The sequence below is a fragment of the Lycium barbarum genome, chromosome 1 (genome assembly GCF_019175385.1).
Source record: "Lycium barbarum isolate Lr01 chromosome 1, ASM1917538v2, whole genome shotgun sequence".
NCBI lineage: Eukaryota > Viridiplantae > Streptophyta > Magnoliopsida > Solanales > Solanaceae > Lycium > Lycium barbarum.
Window position 1 is genome coordinate 8,419,325 of NC_083337.1, and position 23,835 is coordinate 8,443,159.

Consider the following 23,835-nt stretch of genomic DNA (forward strand, 5'->3'; position numbering starts at 1 on the left):
TTATTCCAAAACGTAATATTTAGCCTATATGTACAGTATAATTTTTAGACGAAGAGTGTTCATCTGACCACCCTTCCACAGCTGCAGCTCCGCCCCCGAATACAAGCTTATGTTCTCATAATAGTCATATAAGGTACAAGGGAAGAGAAAGGAAATACTTACACACACATATACAAGACATTGGATATTAGTTCGAGAATTCAAGAATTTTGTCTACCTGTGTAGGAGTTCGTGAAGAATTATATCCATAACTTTTATGTTGTATATTTGTTTTGGTCTCTCTATGTTTCGACAGGATCATATATGTTTTTCCAACTGTCTAAAACTTGAAAATATAGTAATTTTATTTCTCTCCGTTTGCTCTTTCGATCACTTTTTCCTTTCTCTTTGCATCAGATTTGACAAGTATGATTTAAAATTTAGGAATTGAAGTGCTATTATATTGCCCATTATAGCTCAACAAACAGAAGGCAGATAACTTAAAGTGAAATAATGTCCAAGGCAAAATCTTGATAAGCCACTTAGGTTGTGGCTGGTTTATTTTCCTAACTAAAAAAAAAAAAAGTCGTGTTCTGTATTTTTTTAATCCTAATATCAAAACTAGATTTGTTAAATTTCATTTATTTGATTGTGAAATGTGATAGATTAATTTTTAGAGCGTGAGTGGTACGGTGTGGAAAGAGGGTAAATAAGATGAGAAAGACAGAAAAGATAGCAGCAAAATGATTCAAATCATTTATCTTTATTGTGAAGCATGTGAATTATGTGTTTGTGTTAAGCATGACCTAGCAGAGGATGAATGTGAACAAGTTTTAGGAGTTTGAATTGCTTATATGAAGGGATTGAATTGCTATTTGTGAAAGTTTGGGTTTGCTACTTTCTAATGGGAGTTGGTGGGACACTCTTTATTGTTGGAAAAGAAATGTGCCAGCTGATAACCTAATTTTAGCAAAGATTCTGGTATCAGTTCATCAGTTAAGTTGTCCACTTGCCAGATATAACTTATTCACAATAACATGTGTTAACATGTTTCAATTTGGATTAGCTTTTGGGTATCTACTTTGTGTTCCGCTCTTTTTCAAACAATTCTATCTTTTGGTGTTTGAAACCTATACTAAAAACTTACTGGCTGCTCCATCACAAGAGAAAGAGTTCAATTGTTTGAGAAAGAGTTCAATTGTTTCACCTTCAAAGGTCTCCATCACATATATCTAGATATTCTACCCTCTGAAATTTGTAAATATAACTAGAAAGGGTACATAGAGCCCTTTTGATTTGTATCTATTGCCATGAAATAGTATTCTCATGTGTTGCCATGATTCAATTAATGATAGTTATAACGTAATAAAGTAAATGTAAGGTAGAAAGTATTCGAGAACTTTATCCAAATTAGATAAATTAAATTAGTCATGTTAGGCCCGTGCGTAACACGAGCTTCCTTTGCTAGTCAAAACATATATAGTAAAGTTGTCCTTGTCATCATGCATGTTTGGATTTCCAGTATAACACATGATATTTAACTTGATAAAAAGTTTTACTTTCTCTCCTTATTTATAAGACATATCATATAAAAAGATGGAGTACTTCCAGTATTATGATACCTATATAATACTATAATATTAATTAGTATTTGGTGATGGAATCAATAGTTGGCAGAAGTGCTTGAGAAACAAGATAGTATGCCTTCTCAGTTGGATGGATTGAATCCCAAAAAACATACTTTGATGCATTTGGGCAAACAAATGATATGGGGTTGCACAAAAATGCAAATTCCACTGAGCCAGTTCCACAGCAGCCACGGTTAACGATTTCGAAATCTATAAAGCAAAAAAAAAAAAAAAAAAAAAAAAAAAAAAGGAAGAATAAGAATTTTAGTTAATAATTATCTTAAACAAGAAACTAAAATGTCTTTGTTTGAGGGTTAGATATATTTCACTTTTCATTAGGAGTTGAATTCTTGATATTTTCTAGAGTGGTAATGGAAAATACTTTTTAACATTTATAATAGCGTAAATTAAAAGGGCCTTAAAATATCCAAATTGCATGGCACCATGGTTTCAAATCATGTCCAAACGGGGCCTTAAAGGAGTTCATACATGTATTTGAGCATAGAAATTCACATGAAGACATGACGAGTTGTATACATATATAGAAATTACAGTTACAGTATAACGTTTACTACTTTTTGAGAAAAAAACAAAAATGGTCCTTTATGTTTTGGTCAAAATGGTCCACTAATTATATTTCCGAGCATTTCTTATCATCTAAAAGTGAGCACTTTTAATCTTCATCAAATATTTAACAAACTTTGGTTGTTAGATTTATCGAGAACTGTAAAAGAAAAAACTTAATCATAAACACTAGGAAAAACCCGTCAATCCAAAAACTGCACAGGCATGCATCAAAATTATGTAAAGAATAGTCCACCTCAAAAATTAAGCTGCACAGACTCTAGAAACAGATAAAAATGGCTGAAATTGCAAAAACTGCACATCCAAATATGGGTTCTTGTTAAATCTTTTTTTTTTTTTCATAATTCTCGTCAAGTCTAACAAGAGAATGTTAAATATTTGACCAAAAGTATCCACTTATGACAAACTTAATGGACCTAAATACTTTAAGGAATAATTTTGAATCTACCAAAGATAGGGAAAACTTTTAATATTTTATCTACAATTACCTTTTAAGTAATTTAATTAATAAAATAATTAAAATAAAGATAGGAATTAGAATGACTCACCATATTTGCGGCCTAGAATCATGTCCACCAGTGGTGTATAGATATCCATATAAGCAATTCGAGAACCCAATTTTGCAAACCTAATTTGCATGTCATTTAACATGTTTTGGAGCTTAAAATTGTAGTCTTGAGCAATGGAGGACTGGGAATCAATACAATCACGCTTTGTAATTGCATTAATAATATCTGAGTTAAGGGTAATGACAAATGGAAGACAACCCATTGGCAGTAGATTTGCCACTGCAATTTTTCTAGCCCCTTGATCCATTAATTCCTGCATAAAATAAAGTTCATAATACTGTTAAAAAGAAATTGGTACGACTATTTGTTTTACCATTAATTACTATATAGTGGTCCTTCCCCACTATCAATTTAATAGTGCTGGCAAAATAAGTTCATATTTTGTCAACTTGTCCAGTCCGTCCATTTTTAAATGTGTCCTGGGCAGCTCTACTATAAGGCGAATAAAACAATTGCTTAGGCCCCAATTTTTTTTTCTTATAGATGTATTTTATATATAAATTGTTGCCTCAATTAAAAAAAGTTTTTTAAAATTAAAATTGATAAAATCTTATCTAAGATCGACAAATTTGGACCCCATTTTTTCCTTAAAGAAGTATTTTATATATAAACTATTGCCTCAACCGAAAGAAGTTTTTAGAATTAAAATTGATAAAATTTTATCTAAGATCAACAAATTTGGAGCCCCATTTACCCCCTTAAAGATGTATTTTATATATAAACTGTTTCCTCAGCCGAAAGAAGTTTTTCAAAATTAAAATTGATAAAATCTTATCTAAGATCAACAACGTCTCAAGAGAGATTGAATGAATTAGCTATATTATCAATTGAAAAGGAATTGTTAGACCAAATCGATTATAAAATAGTAATTAATAACTTCGCATCTAAAAAAACCTAAAAAAGTGGATTTTAGATAAAAATATATATGACGATCTTTGCTTTAAGAAAAATTAAGTTCTCTGTTTAAAGTTTGGCTTTAAACCCTTAATGTTGTTGAGACGGCCCTGAGTGTTTCGGATGAGTGATATTTCAGATCGGTAATATTTGAGCTTCAAATTTCAATCCACGCAAACCTGAGACTATGTACGCAGACCTTACCAGTATCTTTGTGGGGTAGAGAGGCTGTTACCGATAGACCCTCGGCTGGAGAGAAAAAAAAAAAAGCTTTATTTTCCTCCATCTCCTTTAGAAAACAAAATTAGCTTAGTTGAATTGAGTGGCCAAACCTGTAGGAATCGGTCAACATGTTGTAATAAGAAATCTGTGTAGGCTGAGGTTGTGTAGTTGATGCGACGAATTGGTAATGTGTTGTAATTGGCAACAAAGTCATTTATGCCTGCACTAACTATAAACAATGCTTCCTTTATTAAATTCTGAGTTTGCTCTTTCCCAATAGCTGCCTCCATTTTCTCTTTATATTTCTCGAAATTCTCTAGCTGCTTAGATATTGAGATCACATTCTGAAATCCCCACCAAAAGGGGCGGGGGGGGGGGGGGGGGGGGGAATAAAATTCACGATTATTGAGAATATAAAAAATGAAAAGCATTCAACTTTAATTTATATACATAGTTACGATATACTTTATATATATGGGGTGCAGGTGTAAGATTTTTATAGTATAGGGGATGTTAGTTTTTGATTTTAAAATATGGGTGATGTATCCAAAACCAAGTCATATTACAGGAGCGTTTAGTATAATTAACCTGAAAACAGTCTTTATCATTACGAGGTTGGGGTAAGGCCTGCGTATATACTCTACCTTTCCTACCCTACCTGTGACCAGTATTTTAAAAGGCGGGGGCGTAAAGGCATGCGTTTTACATATGTCTCACCCAGGCGTAAGCCCCGAGGCACGGGGCGTAAGCCCCATAGGTATTTAATTTTTAGTATGTTATAAATTAATAAAATAAAAATATAATTAAAAAATAAATTAAAATTTTATGAAATAAAAAAAATAGTAGAAAAATGTATATATCTATACATGCTAACATGTGCATGAACCATTAAAAAAATCTCGAAAAAGCGAATGACTTAAAGATGCATTACACAATAACATGACTATGATAAAACATAATTAGAGTTGTATAAATGATACTATGTCCTAATAATTCAAAGATAAAAATGACAATAATATAAAGTTATTGTTTTAAAACCTAAAACTAGATAAAAATTAATACTCATTATAATACAAATATCCTGAATAGTCTTCAAAACATTATCTAAACTAGAGCGATACCAAAAGAAATCTTGAAAAAAATAAATTGAAGAATGCTAAAAAGATCTTGAAGAAAATAAAGCATAAAGAAGAAAAATGCAAACATGGAAGACAGTAAGAATTGGAGGACAAAGCTCTTTGTTTTGCAGTTTGCACTTTGCATACAGAGGTCTAAATGTATATGTTACTCCGTAAACAACAAAGAGAAAAGATTATGAATTAGGATAAACAATTAGAAAAAAATTATGATGTTTTGATATTTTTAATTTGAGAGTTTCATTACTATGAGTTAATTATTGGATATTTCACTTTTAAAAAAAAGATTTATTAAGCAATTTTGACTCAAATTTGTAAATGTTCTAGGGGCTTATGCCCCAATTGAACGCCCCAAATGTTGGGGCTTACGCCCCATCTATACGCCTCGGTGCGTTTTTGGTACACCTTGCCCCGAAAACGCCCTTTAAAACACTGTTGTGATCACACTTGGCATGTTGTTATTGTTTAGTAAAATTAACCTAAAAACAAATATCAAAAACACTCCAATCAACGCCTAAGACTATGAGTCAATGACAACTTGATAGAGTAAGCTCTTACTATAAGCGAAGTTCGAGAAAAGGCATGCTTAGGTTTATATGTATCTTTTTAATATTGCATTTTCATAAAAGATTATTTTCACGACTTGATGAGTACTGCGTTTATCGTTGCGCCAGTTTTTGCCTTCTTATATATGTGACTTTCCAAATATGCATGCATTATATTAGGTTAAATCATTTGCAGCCAAGATGAAGGTGAGTAACGTGTAAAACCCGCCTTTGTGGGAGGAACAACCAAAAGAACCTCTTCATGTATATATTTTGTGACTTTCTATTCTGAGAGACAGACCAATCTAGCATGCATGTATCAAGTAAAAATATTTGTATATTCTGTTGAGAGTGTGAACAAAGTTTAAATATGGAAGCTAGAAAAAAAAATAAGTTCTTTATAAAACGTTGGATACTCTCAGAGGTATGAGGCCTTATGAAAATAATTGTGCGGACGGACAATATCACAACATGTGAAGAGTATCTTTAGGCTGTTTTAGCTCAACATGTTCTTTGGTCAAGTACTCCCCACATCCCGACTTATGTGACACTCTTTCCTTTTTGGCCAGACCCAAAAAAATTAAACTTTTCTACATTATTTAACAATTTAACTTTAAACTTTCCATTTTACCCTTGAGATGATCTATAGCCACACAAATATCTATAACTTGTTTTAGGTCATAAATTTCAAAAAAATTTCTTTCACTCTTAAATTTTGTGTCTAATCAAACACCATCACATGAATTGGGAGAGAAAAAGTATAATACTCCACTAAAATTCACATCTAAGAACACAATTGTAGGGTGGAAGAGAGGGGAATTATGAGATAGATGGCATACACTGATTTTTGGCGTGAGGGGGTCAAAGCCAGATCCACCAGATGCAAAACTAACTCCAGTCTTGAGCTCTTCAGTACTTAAACTTTGATCCAAATATGGAGGCACAGACTCTTTGACACCAACATGCTTAGCTGCACTAGAAACACCAATTAGAAGCACAATGTAGGAAATACCAACTATTAAACAGAGGAAAATTCTATCTTCCGAATAAACTAAGCATCTGAAAATTCTTAAGGTGACAAGGAATTCAAACCCGTGACAAGGATACTATGTTGAAGTGTGTGCAAAGATGGATACAGGGTTATGAATTCGGGTTTATATGAACCAAGTACTTTTGCGGCGGACGACAATATATTTATGTACAAAAATATACAAAAATTGTAATAAATAATACGTCTGAACCCATAGTTTAGAATTAAAATAGGTTTAATGCTAAAAGCCTTAAAAGTTGAACCCATAAAACTTAAATTCTAGCTCCGCCTCTGAGGGTATGATCATCTTGTTTAGAAGCTTAAACTATTAACCGTTTCTTAAATATATCTTCAACAATACGTTTCAAACCTTTTTTGATATACATATACACAGTTCAAACTAAAAGTAATTGGTTCAATCGAACCCACGCACAGAACTCCTCCTAGTCACAAGGGGCGGAGGGAGAGGATTTGTTACGGGTTCGAATGAATACAATAAATTTTGCTTAGGTCTCGTATTTGTATTAGAAAATTCATTAAATATGTATAGATATTTAATTATATTGCAAACCCAGTAACTACAATGACTATATAATGTAATATTTTGGTCATTCTCTACAAACTAATTAATCAAAGTAAAAGTTTTGTAGAGTAATTAATTACCAATGAAATCATAAATAAGCATCCCGTTAGTAAACCTTCCTGTTGCAACATGGTTGGGAAAATCCCTCCCATAGGGAGAGAAATTACTCCTCGAAGGTGTTTTTATGTAGTTATTGTTTCCAGGATCAGCTGTTGAATCTCCAAAGGCAAAAATGGCAGAAACTAAAGTACTCTTCCCTTGAGCTTGAGTAATTGTAGCTTCCAACATGAAGATAATTAGTAAAAGAAAAATAAAAGAATAGGAAAGATGCATTTTATTTAGTGGTTGATCAAGAAAACTTGGAAAGGCCTATATTATATGGATAATGAATTGTAATTAGAGCTTCAATCTTCAGGCATTTTCCATTTTCACAAGGAGTTATGTATAGGAATTCTTGTAGTTTAGCTAATTAAGGGAAGGTAATTAATTGGATTTATTTCGTGTTTTCTAGTGTTGCTTGTGTTGTCATCGACCAAACAAACACTAAAGTTTCTCAACCACCATTTCTAAGAAAGTTCATGCAGGCAAGAAATTATTAGAGTTTGGTGAAATGTGTCAATAAGAATTGCTAACTAGTCAATAAGGGCTATTTATAGAATGTGCAAGGTTCATATACAGAAAAAATAATAATATAAAACTACGCTCGCATAGTAGAAAGCATATAACTTGCTTCCAAATTTCAATAGTTTGCATAGGGGTTCTAACAATTATTTTTTAAATTTAAGGTCGGAGAGGGGCAGCTTGCGGGTTGAAACAAATTGCTGAAATTAGGAATATTAAAGCCTAATATTTTTGGGTGATCTAATTTATAAAATAGTCAGCAAGTATATAGGTTTTGTATATTTAAACTTAAATATACATATTAGTGTATATATTTTGTATATTTGAGTTACTACCGATAATTAAGGTTGGCCAATGGTACATTTACCTAAGTTTCCGCTCAAATTTCACTATTTATTTCGCCGCTAACACGTCTGGGCTTTAGGAAAACCCATTTAAGAAAACTCAATCCTTTTACAGCTTTTCAGTTTTATGTTCTCAACCAATTTAGAATTTGTTGCTCCATTAGTTACCAATTATAATTAAAGTATATTTTCCATAACCGAAACCAAAATGATATATTGACAGATCCTTAATATATTTACATAGTTAAACAATTGACTAAGAAGGTCAAATTTCATTTTTAAGTTAATTTTAATAAATTAGAATCCAACTTTACATTGTAGGAAGGCATTTTATCTGTAATTAGATTGACTTCTCTAAAGCAATGTCCTCTACTCATGACACCATGTCCATTTACCAATTTTCTTGTTTCTTGCGCAGTTTCATCAATCTTCCAAAGAATTACCCAGATGCCCATCATAGAATTCTACAGTAACAAAAAGTATGTCTCTCCTGTGATCAAATTGATACCGGACCCATCACTTTTAGTTTTACAAACAATATAAATGGGTTGAGCCATAGCCCATAACACCATAGAGATAAAAGCCTTTTTTCTTTCTTATATCAATTTTCCATCCCTACCTCTTAGGACATGGACATTTTATTGAATAGGAAAGAGGATTTACAAAAATCAAAGGATTTGAGGGAGCCAAATCCTCCTAATCCTACTGAGAATGGGACATAAGTCATTCTTTACATGAGTTAGATCAACAATGTAAACTTTCAAAAATAACCTAATGCTGAAAGAGATATGCCCCATTAAGGAACTCTCTTCTTTAGAAAAAAGTACAAAAGTTGTACAAAAGTTAAGGCACATCAAAAAATGAATCATAGCAGTTCCGTGTTTGTTTGCTAATGAAACACTTTTGGCAAACAAATTAGGCACTACTTTTGCTAGAAATATTTTGGTTTGTAATAGTAATATATACCGACTGCGATAGACATGATCTATTGGTCCATTGTGACCTCGTATTTTGGTACATGTTTTCTAGTTTATAATATAATTATCGTTTCTACCAAAACATAAACTCGCACAAGTATTCCATTAATTGTTGGCGGACTCTTACCCCTCCAGTGCACGCTTAAAAGGACGATTTTCAATCTAAGCTTGAATCAGGGACTATTTCCTGCTTTTTCTTAATTTCAAAATATGTGATCTTAAATATAAGACGAGCGAGCACAACATATATGCAATTAGTGATAACTAATATAAACATATCGAGATAATTTTTTATTTCGAATTTGTAACATATATTCTCTTTCATCAAAACATATATAGTAAAGTTGTCCTTGTCATCATGCATGTTTGGGTTTCCAGTATAACACGTGATATTTAACTTGATAAAAAGTTTTACTTTCTCTCCTTATTTATAAGACATATCATATAAAAGGAAGTACTTCCAGTATTATGATTCCCATATTCTGTATTATTAATTAGTATTTGGTGATGGAATCAATAGTTGGCTGAAGTGCTTGAGAAACAAGATAGTATGCCTTCTCAGTTGGATGGATTGAATCCCAAAAAACATACTTTGATGCATTTGGGCAAACAAATGAAAGGGGGTTGCACAAAAATGCAAGTTCCACTGAGCCAGTTCCACAGCAGCCACGGTTAACGTTTTCGAAATCTATAAAGAAAAAAAAAAGAATAAGAATTTTAGTTAATAATTATCTTAACCAAGAAAATAAAATGTCTTTGTTTGAGGCAGGTTAGATATATACACTTTTCATTAGGAGTTGAATTCTTGATATTTTCTGGAGTGGTAATGGAAAATACTTTTTAACATTTATAATAGGGTAATCAAAAGCGCTTTGAATTGACTGTATAAATTTTCTTTTAAAGGAGTTCATAAAGGTATTGAGCATAGAAATTCACATGAAGACATGACGAGTTGTATGCATATATAGAAATTAGAGTTACAGTATAACGTTTACAACTTTTTGAGAAAATAACAAAAATGGTCCTTTATGTTTGGTAGATTCAAAATGTCCACTAATTATATTTCCGCGCATTTCTTATCATCTAAAAGTGAGCACTTTTAATCTTCATCAAATATTTAACAAACATTGGTTGTTAGATTTATCGAGAACTGTAAAAGAAAAGACTTAACCATAAGCACCAGGCAAAACCCGTCAAATCCAAAAACTGTGCAGGTATGCACCAGAATTATGTAAAGAATAGTCCACCTCAAAAATTAAGCTGCACAGACTCTAGAAATAGATAAAAATGGCTGAAATTGCAAAAGCTGCACATCCAAATGTGAGTTCTTGCTAAATCTTTTTTTTTTTCATAATTCTCGTCAAGTCTAACAAGAGAATGTTAAATATTTGACCAAAAGTATCCACTTATGACAAACTTACAGGACCTAAATACTTTAAGGAATAATTTTGAATCTACCAAAGATAGGGAAAACTTTTAATATTTTATCTACAATTACCTTTTAAGTAATTTAATTAATAAAATAATTAAAATAAAGATAGGAATTAGAATGACTCACCATATTTGCGGCCTAGAATCATGTCCACCAGTGGTGTATAGATATCCATATAAGCAATTCGAGAACCCAATTTTGCAAACCTAATTTGCATGTCATTTAACATGTTTTGGAGCTTAAAATTGTAGTCTTGAGCAATGGAGGACTGGGAATCAATACAATCACGCTTTGTAATTGCATTACTAATATCTGAGTTAAGGGTAATGACAAATGGAAGACAACCCATTGGCAGTAGATTTGCCACTGCAATTTTTCTGGCCCCTTGATCCATTATTTCCTGCATAAAATAAAGTTCATAAAACTGTTAAAAAGGAATTGGTACGACTATTTGTTTTACCCATTAATGACTATATAATGGTCCTTCCCCACTATCAACTTATTTGTCGATCTTATCTAAGATCAACAAATTTTGGGCCCATTTTTTCCTTAAAGATAGATGTATTTTATATACAAACTGTTGCCTCAACCGGAAGAAGTTTTTCAAAATTAAAATTGATAAAATCTTATCTAAGATCACCAAATTTGGGGTCCCATTTTTTTTCTTAAAATGTATTTTACATATAAACAGTTGCCTCAACCGAAAGAAGTTTTTCAAAATTAAAATTGATAATATCTAAGATCAACAACGCCTCAAGAGAGAATGAATGGATTGGTTATATTATCAATTGAAAAGGAATTGTTAGACCAGATCGATTAGAAAACAGTAATTAATAATTTCACATCTAAAAAAACCCAAAAAAGTAGACTTTAGATAAAGATATATATGACTATCTTTCCTTTAAAAAAAATTAGGGTCTCTGTTTGAAGTTTGGCTTTAGGCCGCTAATGTTGTTGAGACGGCCCTGAGTGTTTCAGATGAGTGATATTTCAGATCGGTAATATTTGAGCTTCAACCTTTCAATCCACCCAAACCTGATAGTATGTACTGATAATATATACTGTATATGTCGTTTTTACGTCAAATTGACTTTCAAACTTTTCATATCAAAACCCAATATATTAATTTAAGATAGCGTGACAACTTGATAAATTTACTAGGCATTTTTATCTGTTTGTTATTTTCTGCTATAACAAACAAACAACAACAACATACCCAGTGTCTCACAAGTGGAATCTCTGAAGGGTAGGATGTACGCAGATCTTACCCTTACCTTTGTGAGGTACGGAGGCTGTTACTGATAGACCCTCGACTTGAGAGAAAAAAAGAGCTTATTTTCCTCCATATGGTGATGCATCTCCTTTAGAAAACAAAATTAGCTTAGTTGAATTGAGCGACAAACCTGTAGGAATTGGTCAACATGTTGTAATAAGAAATCTGTGTAGGCTGAGGTTGTGTAGTTTATACGACGAATTGGTAATGTGTTGTAATTGACAACAAAGTCAACTGTCCCTGCACTGACTATAAACAATGCTTCCTTTATTAAATTCTGAGTTTGCTCTTTCCCAATAGCTGCCTCCATTTTCTCTTTATATTCCTTGAAATTCTCTAGCTGCTTAGATATTGAGATCACATTCTGAAATCCCCACAAAAAGAGGAAAAAAAAAATTAAATTCACCATTGTTGAGAATATAAAAAATGAAAAGCATTCAACTTTAATTTGTATACATAGTAACGATATACTTTATATGTGGTGTAGTAGGTGTAAGATTTTTATAGTACAGGGGATGTTAGTTTTTGATTTTAAAATATAGGAGATGTATCCGAAATCAAGTCATATTACAGGAGCGTTTAGTATAATTAACCCGAAAACAGTCTATGTATCTACGAGGTAGGGGTAAGACCTGTGTATATACTCTATCTTCCCTAGACCCTACCTATGACTAGTGTTTTAAAAGGCGGGGCATAAGGGCATGCGTTTTACATATGCCTCGCCTAGGCGTAAGCCTCGAGGCACTGAACGTAAGCCCCATAAGTATTTAATTTTTAGTATGTTATAAATTAATAAAATAAATTAAAATTTTATGAAAAAAAAAATAGTAGAAAAATGTATATATCTATTATGAACATGCTAACATGTGCATGAACCATTAAACAAAACTCGAAAAAGTGAATGACGTAAAGATGCATTACACAATAACATGATTATGATGAAACATAATTAGAGTTGTATAAATGATACTATGTCCTAATAATTCAAAGATAAAAATGACAATAACATAAAGTTATTGTTTTAAAACCTAAAACTAGATACAAATTAATACTCATTATAATACAAATAGCCAGAATAGAGTCTTCAAAACATTATATAAACTAAAGAGATACCAAAAGAAATCTTGAAAAAGATAAATTGAAGAATGCTAAAAAGATCTTGAAGAAAATAAAGCATAAAAAAGAAAAATGCAAACATGGAAGATAGTAAGAATTGGAGGACAAAGCTCTTTGCGGTGTAGTTTGCGCTTTGCATACAGAAGTCTAAATGTATATGTTACTCCGTAAACAACAAAGAGTAAAGATTATGAATTAGGATAAACAATTAGAAAAAACTTATGATGTTTTGAGATTTTTAATTTGAGAATTTACTATGAGTTAATTATTGGATATTTCACTTTAAAAAAAAAAAGATTTATTAAGCAATTTTGACTCAAATTTGTAAAAGTTCTCGGGGCTTATGCCCCAATTGAACGCCCAAATGTTAGGGCTTACACCTGGGCGAATGCCCGGAAGGTTGGGGCTTACGCCCCACAATACTTAAGCCCCGTCTGTAAGCTTTGGTGCGTTTTTGGTACGACTCGCTCCGAAAACTCCTTTTAAAATACTGTTGTGACATCACGCTGGGTATGTTGTTATTGTTTAGTAAAATTAACCTAAAAACAAATCTCAAAAACACTCCAATCAACGCCTAAGACTATGAGTCTATGACAATTTGATAGCATAAGCTCTTACTATAAGCGGAGTTCGAGAAAAGACATGCTTAGGTTTATTATATATATCTTTTTAATATTGTATTTTTATAAGAGATTATTTTCACAACTTGATGAGTACAGCGTTTATCGTTGCCCCAGTTTTTGCCTTCTTATATATGTGTGACTTTCCAGATATGCATGCATTAAATTAGATTAAATCAGATTAAGAGCCTGTTTGGATGGACTTATGCCTATAAGCTGCAAACAGCTTATAAGCTAACAAAAAATAAGTTGGGGTAGTCTAATTTTTTATTTTTTTTTGGCTTATAAGTTGTTTTCAGCTTATAAGCTGCTTTAGATAAGCTAAGTCAAATGAGCCCAATTATTTTTTTGAGCTTATTTTAAGCACAAAATGACTTTAAGCTGGCCAACCAAACACTCAAAAAAGCTGAAAACAGCTTATAAGCAATTTATAAGTCAATCCAAACGGGCTCAAAATCATTTACAGCCAAGATGAAGGTGAGTAACGTGTAAAACCCGCTTTTGTGGGAGGAACAACCAATAGAACCTCTTCATATATATATATATATATATATATATGAGAGACAGACCAATCTAGCATGCATGTATCAAGTAAAAATATTTGCATATTCTGTTGAGTGTGTGAACAAAGCTTAAATATGGAAGCTAGAAAAGAAAAATAAATTATTTATAAAATGTTGGATATTCTTAGAGGTGTGAGGCCTTATGAAAATAATTGTGCGGACTTGATTCAAAACAGACAATTCACAACATGTGAAGAGTCTCTTTAGGCTATTTTAGCTCAACATGTTCTTTGGTCAAGTACTCCCTACATCCCGACTCATGTGACTCACTTTCCTTTTTGGGCAGTCCCAAAAAAATTAAACTTTTCTACATTATTTAATAATTTAACTTTAAACTTTTCATTTTACCCTTGAGATGATCTATAGTCACACAAATATTTATAGCTTGTTTTAGGTCACAAGTTTCAAAAGATTTTCTTTCACTCTTAAATTTCGTGTCTAATCAAACACCATCACATGAATTGGGAGAGAAAAAGTATAATACTCCACTAAAATTCACATCTAAGAACTCAATTGTAGGGTGGAAGAGAGGGGAATTATGAGATAGATAGCATACACTGATTTTTGGCGTGAGGGGGTCAAATCCAGATCCACCAGATGCAAAACTAACTCCAGTCTTGAGCTCTTCAGTACTTAAACTTTGATCCAAATATGGAGGCACAGACTCTTTCACACCGACATGCTTAGCTGCACTAGAAACACCAATTACAAGCATAGTGTAGGAAATACTAACTATTAAACAGAGGAAAAGACTATCTCCGAAAGAACCAAGCTCGTGAAAATTCTTAGCTAAGCACGTGAAAATTCTTTTTAATAAAAGGTGAAGGAAATTCAAACCCATGACTTATGTTGTCTCTGATACTATTTTGAAGTGTGTGTAATGGATATAGGTCTATGACCAGAGGTGAATTCAGGATTTCAAGAGGACGATTCACCTCAGAAAGTTTTTTTTTTTTTTTGAAAAGACGCAAAAGTGCATTTAGTTGGTGTTGGATATTTAAATTGGTTGGGTCGCCCATGTGGACTGACCCGATCCGGCCCAATTTCAGAAGAGATAAGTACTGGAAGTTACCACTATACATAAGTTATCCACGTTTGAAAACTACTACAGTTGTGTTTTAGAACGTGAAATAGTGGGTTAGTTTTTCCCAGAGAAAAACTTGTTCTTTTCTATTCTTTAAAAAGAAAAAAAGGGAAATCTTTTCTTCTCGGCTGAGAGTGCTAATTGAGAATCTACTCTCTTTCTCTTCAACACACAAAGAACCAAAAGAGACATTTAGTTCGTGGATAATTGCTTCATTTCCTGGTGAATCGAGGTTGGACTTGTAGCAATTCTTTCGGTGGTAATTACAACGACTTCCGCTACAACAAAGAGGTACGCAATTTGTTGTTCTTTCCCTGTTATTAATTACTAACAATGGCATCAGAGCCAGGTTCATTTGTTTCCTAGTATGAGTTTTCTTTCATGAGAAAACGGTTCTACAGATGAAATTCGTATAAAAACTTGTTTTAGGTACCACTCACGAAAACTTGTTTTGGGTACATAGATGAAATACGTATAAAAACTTGTTTTAGGTACCACTGATGAAAACTTGTTTTGGGTACCATAGACGAAATTCTTATAAAAACTTGTTTTAGGTATCACCGATGAAAACTTGTTTTGGGTATGAAATATGTATAAAACTTGTTTTAGGTACCATTCATGAAAACTTGTTTTGGGTACCATAGATGAAATTCTTATAAAACTTGTTTTAGGTACCATTCATGAAAACTAGTTTTGGGTAAAAATGGGTACCGTCACTGAAATGGGTACCGCTAGTGAAATGTTGGAATAGGTACCATTAGTGAAATATATTATCTAGTTACAGTAATATTACTGTTATTTTTTTTTATGATGGGAATCTTTGAGCATGATTTACCCATGATTTGTCAAATAAATAAATGTTACTTGATATGGCAATTAAATGGTGTAAATATCCAACATGTTTGATGAGTCTTACTATAAATGTTGATGAACTGTGAAGAAGTAGGTTTTTCTGCAATATTTTAGAATTGGAACCAATTATTCGTTATTGAAAGACTATTGTTGGCTTCTTAATTGTTGATGCTTCTGCTATATCCCATGAATTCTCTGTAAATTTTACAATTTGTGTTTGAATAGTTTAAAAATAAAATAAAAAGTAATTTTTTTATAACCTCCTAATAGCAATGCCATTTTATTGGTATATGATCCTTAGACGTATTTTTGTCTCTACGAGTAATGTGGCATGTGCTGTCATATTGAATGTTATGTCCATTCTTATTGTTTCATTGTTCCCATTTCAGACATGACTGGATAGGGACAAGCTCGAAGTACTCCAAGTGGGAGTTCCCGAAATCGAGCAAGGAGACAATGTAGAAGAGTACGTCGTCGTAGGACACATTTCCGTGGACGTGAAGTCATAAGGAATAATGTTCCAAGGGCGACACAAAATCTACTAAGGGATCAAAGGGCTATAAGAATGGAAGGAGAGAACAAATTCAAAGAGTTTAAAGCTTTTAAGATGTCTCCTAATACTTCAGTGCCTGAACATATTGAACTTTTTTGGTTGAAACGAGAAGAACTGGCTAATTTTATTGAAATCTCGGATTGGGAAGCTTTAGCAATTTTAGTAGATTCCCTCCGAGAGCGTTGGAGTGGTATTTTAGTTGATATTTATCACGATTTCTTTCCAAGTCAACATTTTGAGGTGTATATTCAAGAACTTGAAGTCGAGTGGGAGATTATGAACTTGTAATTTGAATTGTGAATTTCTTTTCAATATATGGTTATGTTGTTTCACTTTCTTTTATATCCCGTTTATTTATTTATTTTAAATGGGTTGAGACTTAATCGAAAGTTATTAAATAAAATTCACGCAAAGATTTATTTTTATCATTTTTTGATTAAACGTTTAGATGGTAGATTATGATCTGAAACTTTGTGACCTTTCGATTTTACACTAAATGTGAAGTCATTTATGGGAATTAATTTGCTTGAGTGTGAATATCACATGCATAAATTTGTTAAAGTAAACATTAATGAGTATAAACTTGCTTAATTGTCTCAATTAATAGATATGGCATCTAAGAGTATCATTGATGATTTAAACAAAGGTGAAAAACTGAATGGCGAGAATTACGACATCTAGAGTCGTAAAATGTGGTATGTTATAGAAGAGCAAGATGCTCTGGAAGGTATTAACCATGTTTTAGTCCAGAAGAGGGTAACCCTGCCCAACACAGAAGAGATCTGGAAACTTACAATGCGTGGAAAAAGAAAGATTCTACTGCACGTGGAATTATTGTGAGTTCTGTTGTTGATGATCTCATTCACGAATGTGAAGAATACCCTACTATTCATGCTATGTAGGCACAGTTACGAGAGACATATGGGGGTATTACTGTGACCCGCCTTAGATAGTTGACTATCAAATTTAACACTTATAAGAAGCGTCATGATCACAATGTCAAGCAACACCTTAGGGTGATGTCTAACATGATTACTTAACTTAAAAGTGCTAGTCATGTTCTCTCTGATGAGCAGCAGGTTTAGACAGTGATCCGGTCTCTTCCCAATAGTTGGGAACATTTGAAGGTTAACTTAGCCTATAATGATAGCATCAAAACTTTTTCTGATGTTGCCCGTTATGTCGAGCTTGAAGACGGGAGACTTGGTGCTACTAAAACTATATCTAATTCCTATGTGGCAGAATCCAGTGGCAAAAAGTCTTCAGGATTCAAACGTAATAAGAATTTGAAAAATGACGCAAAGGGTAAGGAGACCGGAGAAGGACCCTCCAAAAAAAGGAACAAGTCAAATCCCAAGAAGGGAAAACGATTTTTCAAGAAGAAAGACAAGAGTAAGATGAAATGCTACAACTGCCATGTTCCAGGGCATTTTGCTCATGAGTGTCCCGAGCCGAAAAAGGTAGCATTTCAAAACGCATCTCTAAGTGCTACATATGTTTCTAGCACTATTTTACTAACTGAATCTTGTCCTGTGTGGATTGTAGACTTAGGGGCCACCGACCATGTAAGTTGTGATAGAGAAGCGTTTTTGGAGTTTGGTCGAGTCTCACCTGGATCAAGGTGGATATATGTAGGAAATAATACAAAGCTTGAAGTCAAGGGGATAGGCACTTGCAAAATGGACTTGCGTGGTGGCCGAACTTTGATGTTGCATGACGTCCTATATGCTCCAGAGATCCGACGTAACTTAGTATCTGTGTCTGTTCTTCTAGATCTAGGTTTCGATTTAACGTTTAGTCGCAATAGTGTTAGAATTACTCAAGACAATGTTTTTTATGGTTTTGGACTTCGTTATGATGGTTTTATTGTTTTAGATTGTAATCCTTCAACTTATGACTATTATTTTGACCGTTGTGTAATGACATGTTATTCTAATAACTGTGATATTGATGTTATTACATGGCATGCAAGATTAGGTCACATAGGGCAAGACCAGATGAATAGATTGGCAAATGAGGGGCATTTAGGTCCTTTCTCCAAAATTGAAATGCCAACTTGTGAAAATTGTCTTGCCGGAAAGATTACGCGTAAACCATTTGGCAAGGTTAAGGGAGCAGATTCCCCGTTGCAATTAATTCATTCTGATATCTGTGGTCCAATGAATGTGAGGGAAAAGTCTGGTGCTTTGTATTTCATTACATTTATTGATGATTTCACACGCTTTGGTTATGTCTATTTGATTTCTTATAAATCTGAAGCACTTGAATGCTTTAGAAAATATATGAATGAAGTTGAGAATCAACTAGATAAAAGTATAAAGACTTTAAGAACCGATAGAGGCCGTGAATACTTATCAAAACAGTTTGAAGAATTATGTAATGAAAAAGGCATTACCAGATAGTTAACTACTCCTTACACACCTCAACAGAATGATATAGCAAAAATGAGGAATAGAACATTATTGGACATGACAAGGTCAATGATGGCGCAAGCAAATTTACCTATCTTATTCTAGGGAGATGCGTTATTGACTGCGGCCTACATACTAAATAAATTGCCTTCTAAATCAGTTACTTCCACTCCCTATGAGCTATGGACTGGTCATAAACCGAACTTGAATGATCTACGACTTTAGGGTTGTGCTGCCTATGTAAAGGATCGTTTTGGTAAGTTTGGAAAACTGAGTCAAAAAGGGAAGAAATGTATCTTCATAAGATACTCAGAACACTCCAAAGGGTATGTGTTCATTGGTGAATTAGAAAATGGAAGTATAACTGAAATTGAATCACAAGAGATCACATTTTTAGAAAATGATTTTCCCAAAAACGGTGAATTAAAAGAAAGAGAGCCTCTTTACGAATCGTTAGATTCAGATGATCAGACAATGTCTTCGGACATGTTTGATAGTCAAATAGATCAAGGATCAGTTCATGGTCTAAGTAGGAGTTTTGAATCCAAAAATCCTTTAGAAGAATCTGAATTTCAACAACGTAAGAGTACCAAAAAAAGTGTACCTACACGATCTTATGAGATTGAAGATTATGTTTTCCTGGTGTTTCCCACATAATTGGATGAGCCTAATTCTGTGACTGAGGCTTCGGCAAGTCCTGAAAAAGATGAATAGATGAAAGCAATGAAAGAAGAATTAGAGTCCATGAGAACCAGCAAAGTCTGGGATCTGGTTGACCTTCTTTCTGGGCGTAGAGCTATGGGTTCTCAAGGTTAATCGTAAAGTAGATGGGTTAATAGAAAGATGCAAGGCACGATTGGTCGCAAAAGGTTTTACCCAACAAGCTGGAATAAATTATGAGGAAACCTTTTCACCAGTTGTGAAGTTTACCTCAATTCGGTTACTTTTAGCTATTGTTGCACGTTCAGATCTAGAGTTACACCAAATGGACGTGAAGATAGCTTTTCTCAATGAAGAACTAAATGAGGAAATCTACATAGAACAACCTGTAGGTTTCATCGTTAAAGGCCAAGAAAAGAAAGTCTGCAAATTAAAAAGATCTATTTATGGCCTAAAGCAGTCTTCAAGGTAGTGGTATTTGAGATTTCACAAAGAGGTGATTTCATATGATTTCATTATGATCGATGAAGACCATTGCATCTATGTAAAGAAGTCCAATGGAATGTTTGTAATTCTTTCCCTTTACATGGATGATATTTTATTAGCCGAAAATAATTTAGAGTATGTGAAAACTGTCAATTCATGGCTTTCAAAGTCATTCGACATGAAAGACATGGGTGAAGCAGACTATATATTGGGTGTTTAGATCCAAAGAGGTCGTTCCAAGAAGGTTTTGAGTCTATCTCAAGAAACTTATATAAAGAAAATTTTGGAACGCTTTCGAATGAATAGTTGCAAACCCATGGATACTCCTATAGCAAGAGGTAATACTTTAAGCCGTGAAATGTGTCTAGAGACTGAAAAAGAATAAGAAGACATATCTCTAGTTCCATATTCTATGCTGTCGGGAGCTTGATGTATGCTATGATGTGTACTCGTCTGGACATTTGTTATGCCGTAGGTCTGGTTAACAGGTATCAGTCCAATCCTGGAAGAGATCATTGGAAAGCTGTGAAAAGGATTTTTCAATACCTGAAAGGAACTGTTGATTATTCACTATGTTATAGTGGAAATGATTTACACTCGAGAGGGTACATAGATGCTGATTAGGGTGGTGATCGGAACGATAGAAAATCGACATCCGGCTGCGCTTTCTTACTTAATGGTGGTGCTATTTCATGGAAAAGTAAGAAACAAACTTACACGGCTCTTTCAACTATGGAATTTGAGTTCGTGGCTTGTGCATCTGCAGTACAAAAAGTTGTTTGGTTAAAAAGATTCTTTGAGCATTTGGGCGTAGCAAAGAATTCTAAAGGATCAATGATTTTACATTGTGATAGTCAAGCAGCTATTGCATACACAAAGGATCCTAAGTATCACAACAAAACCAAACACATTGACATCAAGTATAACTTTGTAAGAGACACAATAGCAAGTGGAGATGTAACTTTACAATACATACCTACGCGAGAAATGATAGCTGATCCTTTTACAAAGGCGATATCTAGAGACCTGTTTGAGAAACATATTATGGCTCTAGCTTTGCGTAGGATATGATTATATTTTTGTATTGTAAAATGACTTGGTTGTTATAATATTTTCATCAATATTATACTCTTGAATTTGTGTTCATATCTTATATGCATGTGATGATGTAATTTTATTGATAAAGTGTGTCGAACAAGTCACGAGATTGGGTCTCTCACACGAGCAAACGCCTCTTACGTTGAGTAACGTGAAGAGATAAGTTCCACCACCATATTATGACTTATTTTATAAGCCAGATATGAGTTTCTCTAAGAAGATGGATTTGAGGATCATTGAAGAGAGAAGCTTGGGTTAGACATTTTGGAGGTGCCTAGATCAAGATCTGTACAGTGTTGGATAAGTAAATGAATGAGACACACGCGCCGCTAGAAGGTGAGAACATTGTAGCACGTGTTTCATACCACGTGTGCTAAGTGTCCAATAGGTTAATGGAAGAATGGATCCCTGCTTCTTCATTGTGTGAGACCTCGAAAAGGTACATTAACTTTTCAATGGAATACCCTTTGACCTTTGGCTGTTTCTTGAAGTTTCAATCAGTGTTGCTACTTTAGCATGTTACTAATAGCCATGAGTGATTCGGCAATGCAGTGCATGTCTAGGAAAGCAATTGATTTGGAACAGATAGATTTGAGTAGAAAGGGAAGACAATTAAAATTATTAATTTAACTTATACTCATAGGCCGGCCATTACACTTACCATAAGGGTGTCCAATGTAATAGTGGATATAAAGTTAAATATGAACTCGAGTTCACCTCTTTTGAGGATGAGAAATCAGATAACTAGCTACTAGAGTAGCAGTTGATGTCTGGGGTATTGTAGCTTTTGTACAACCTTGAGAGGGTTTAGTCTATCATAGCTCTTGATGCTCGCAGGTCGTACGAACTACTTGTCTGTATGAATTATGTGTGTTATTGGTATGGTACCGATTTGAGTCCAGTCCACCATGTGCGAAGTGGGAGATGTTGGATATTTAAATTGGTTGGGTCGCCCATGTGGACTGACCCGACCTGGCCCAATTTCAGTAGAGATAAGTACTGGAAGTTACCACTATACGTAAGTTACCCACGTTTGAAAACTACTACAGTTGTGTTTTAGAACGTGAAATAGTGGGTTAGGTTTTCCGAGAGAAAAACTTCTTCTTTTCTATTCTTTAAAAAGAAAAAGGGAAATCTTTTCTTCTCGGCTGGGAGTGCTAATTGAGAATCTACTCTCTTTCTCTTCAACACACAAAGAACCAAAATAGACATTTAGTTCGTGGATAATTGCTTCGTTTCCTGGTGAATCGAGGTTGGACTTGTAGAAATTCTTGCGGTGGTAATTACAACGACTTCCGCTGCGACAAAGAGGTACGCAATTTATTGTTCTTGACCCGTTATTAATAACTAACAGTAGGGTTTGATCCCACAACCTTAATAGATTAAACCCAATACTTAACCACTGCTCCACTCGGTCTCGTTTGACCATGTTTTCCTTCAGTTAATATTAGATATATTTTAAGAATTAATTATATACACAATATACCGAGTTTAGTCGGGTGACCATGGGTTCACGTGATCCATATTTTATACATAGAATCACCCCTGGTTATGGCTTCGGGTTCATATGAACCAAGTACTTTTGCGGCGGACGACAATATATTTATGTACAAAAATATACAAAAGTTGTAATAAATAATACGTCTGAACCCATAGTTTAGAATTAAAATAGGTTTAATGCTAAAAACCTTAAAAGTTGAACCCATAAAACTTAAATTCTAGCTCCGCCTCTGAGGATATGATCATCTTATTTAGAAGCATAAACTATTAACATTTTCTTAAATATATCTTCAACAGTACGTTTCAAACCTTTTTTGATATACATATACACAGTTCGAACTAAAAGATATTTGTTCAGTCGAACCCACACACATAACTCCTCCTAGTCACAGGGGCCGGAGGGAGAGGATTTGTTACAGGTTTGAATGAATACAATAAATTTTGCTTAGATCACGTATTTGTATTAGAAAATCCATTAAATATGTGTAGATATTTAATTATATTGCAAACCCAGTAACTACGATGACTATATAATGTAATATTTTGGTCATTCTCTACAAACTAATGAATCAAAGTAAAAGTTTTTGTAGAGTAATTACCAATGAAATCATAAATAAGCATCCCGTTAGTAAACCTTCCTGTTGCAACATGGTTGGGAAAATCCCTCCCATAGGGTGAGAAATTACTCCTCGAAGGTGTTTTTATGTAGTTATTGTTTCCAGGATCAGCTGTTGAATCTCCAAAGGCAAAAATGGCAGAAACTAAAGTACTCTTCCCTTGAGCTTGAGTTATTGGAGCTTCCAAGATGAAGAAAATTAGCAAAAGAAAAATAAAAGAATTTGAAAGATGCATTTTATTTAGTGGTTGATCAAGAAAACTTAGAAAGGCCTATATTATATGGATAATGAATGGCACTTAGAGCTTCAATCATGAGGCATTTTCCATTCACTTCTCAAGGAGTTATATATAGGAGCGGCTCAAGGCACAGGAAAATGAAGGTGTAGCATTGCGTTTAGGTCCCAAAAATATTTGGCCTAAAATAAGTATTATAGATATAGACAGTTGATATTAACT

At 33.5% G+C, this 23,835-nt stretch overlaps 2 protein-coding genes across 2 annotated transcripts; both read right to left on the reverse strand.

The window, feature by feature from the left end:
- Positions 1 to 1,431: 1,431 nt before the first annotated feature.
- Positions 1,432 to 7,616, reverse strand: LOC132626720 (GDSL esterase/lipase At5g45960-like). The gene is made up of 5 exons (XM_060341721.1): positions 7,252 to 7,616; positions 6,398 to 6,528; positions 3,988 to 4,221; positions 2,741 to 3,014; positions 1,432 to 1,817 (listed from the first exon to the last, which is right to left on the reverse strand). The coding sequence occupies exons 1-5, from the start codon at positions 7,502 to 7,504 to the stop codon at positions 1,624 to 1,626; spliced, it is 1,086 nt and encodes a 361-aa protein (XP_060197704.1). The 5' UTR covers positions 7,505 to 7,616; the 3' UTR covers positions 1,432 to 1,623.
- Positions 7,617 to 9,367: 1,751 nt separating this feature from the next.
- On the reverse strand, positions 9,368 to 23,676 carry LOC132626792 (GDSL esterase/lipase At5g45960-like). The gene is made up of 5 exons (XM_060341815.1): positions 23,361 to 23,676; positions 14,674 to 14,804; positions 11,949 to 12,182; positions 10,672 to 10,945; positions 9,368 to 9,801 (listed from the first exon to the last, which is right to left on the reverse strand). The coding sequence occupies exons 1-5, from the start codon at positions 23,611 to 23,613 to the stop codon at positions 9,608 to 9,610; spliced, it is 1,086 nt and encodes a 361-aa protein (XP_060197798.1). The 5' UTR covers positions 23,614 to 23,676; the 3' UTR covers positions 9,368 to 9,607.
- Positions 23,677 to 23,835: the final 159 nt, after the last annotated feature.

Excerpts from the sequence above, each read along its gene's own strand:
- LOC132626720 (XM_060341721.1), bottom strand. The coding sequence starts at position 7,504 with ATGCATCTTTCCTATTCTTTTATTTTTCTTTTACTAATTATCTTCATG. Across the intron at positions 4,222-6,397 it reads CCCTCACGCCAAAAATCAGT|AATGTGATCTCAATATCTAA; the intron begins GTATGCCATCTA and ends TGGGGATTTCAG. Across the intron at positions 3,015-3,987 it reads ATGTTGACCGATTCCTACAG|GAATTAATGGATCAAGGGGC; the intron begins GTTTGGCCACTC and ends TATTTTATGCAG.
- LOC132626792 (XM_060341815.1), bottom strand. The coding sequence starts at position 23,613 with ATGCATCTTTCAAATTCTTTTATTTTTCTTTTGCTAATTTTCTTCATC. Across the intron at positions 14,805-23,360 it reads GCTTATTTATGATTTCATTG|CTAAGCATGTCGGTGTGAAA; the intron begins GTAATTACTCTA and ends TTTCTAGTGCAG. Across the intron at positions 12,183-14,673 it reads CCCTCACGCCAAAAATCAGT|AATGTGATCTCAATATCTAA; the intron begins GTATGCTATCTA and ends TGGGGATTTCAG.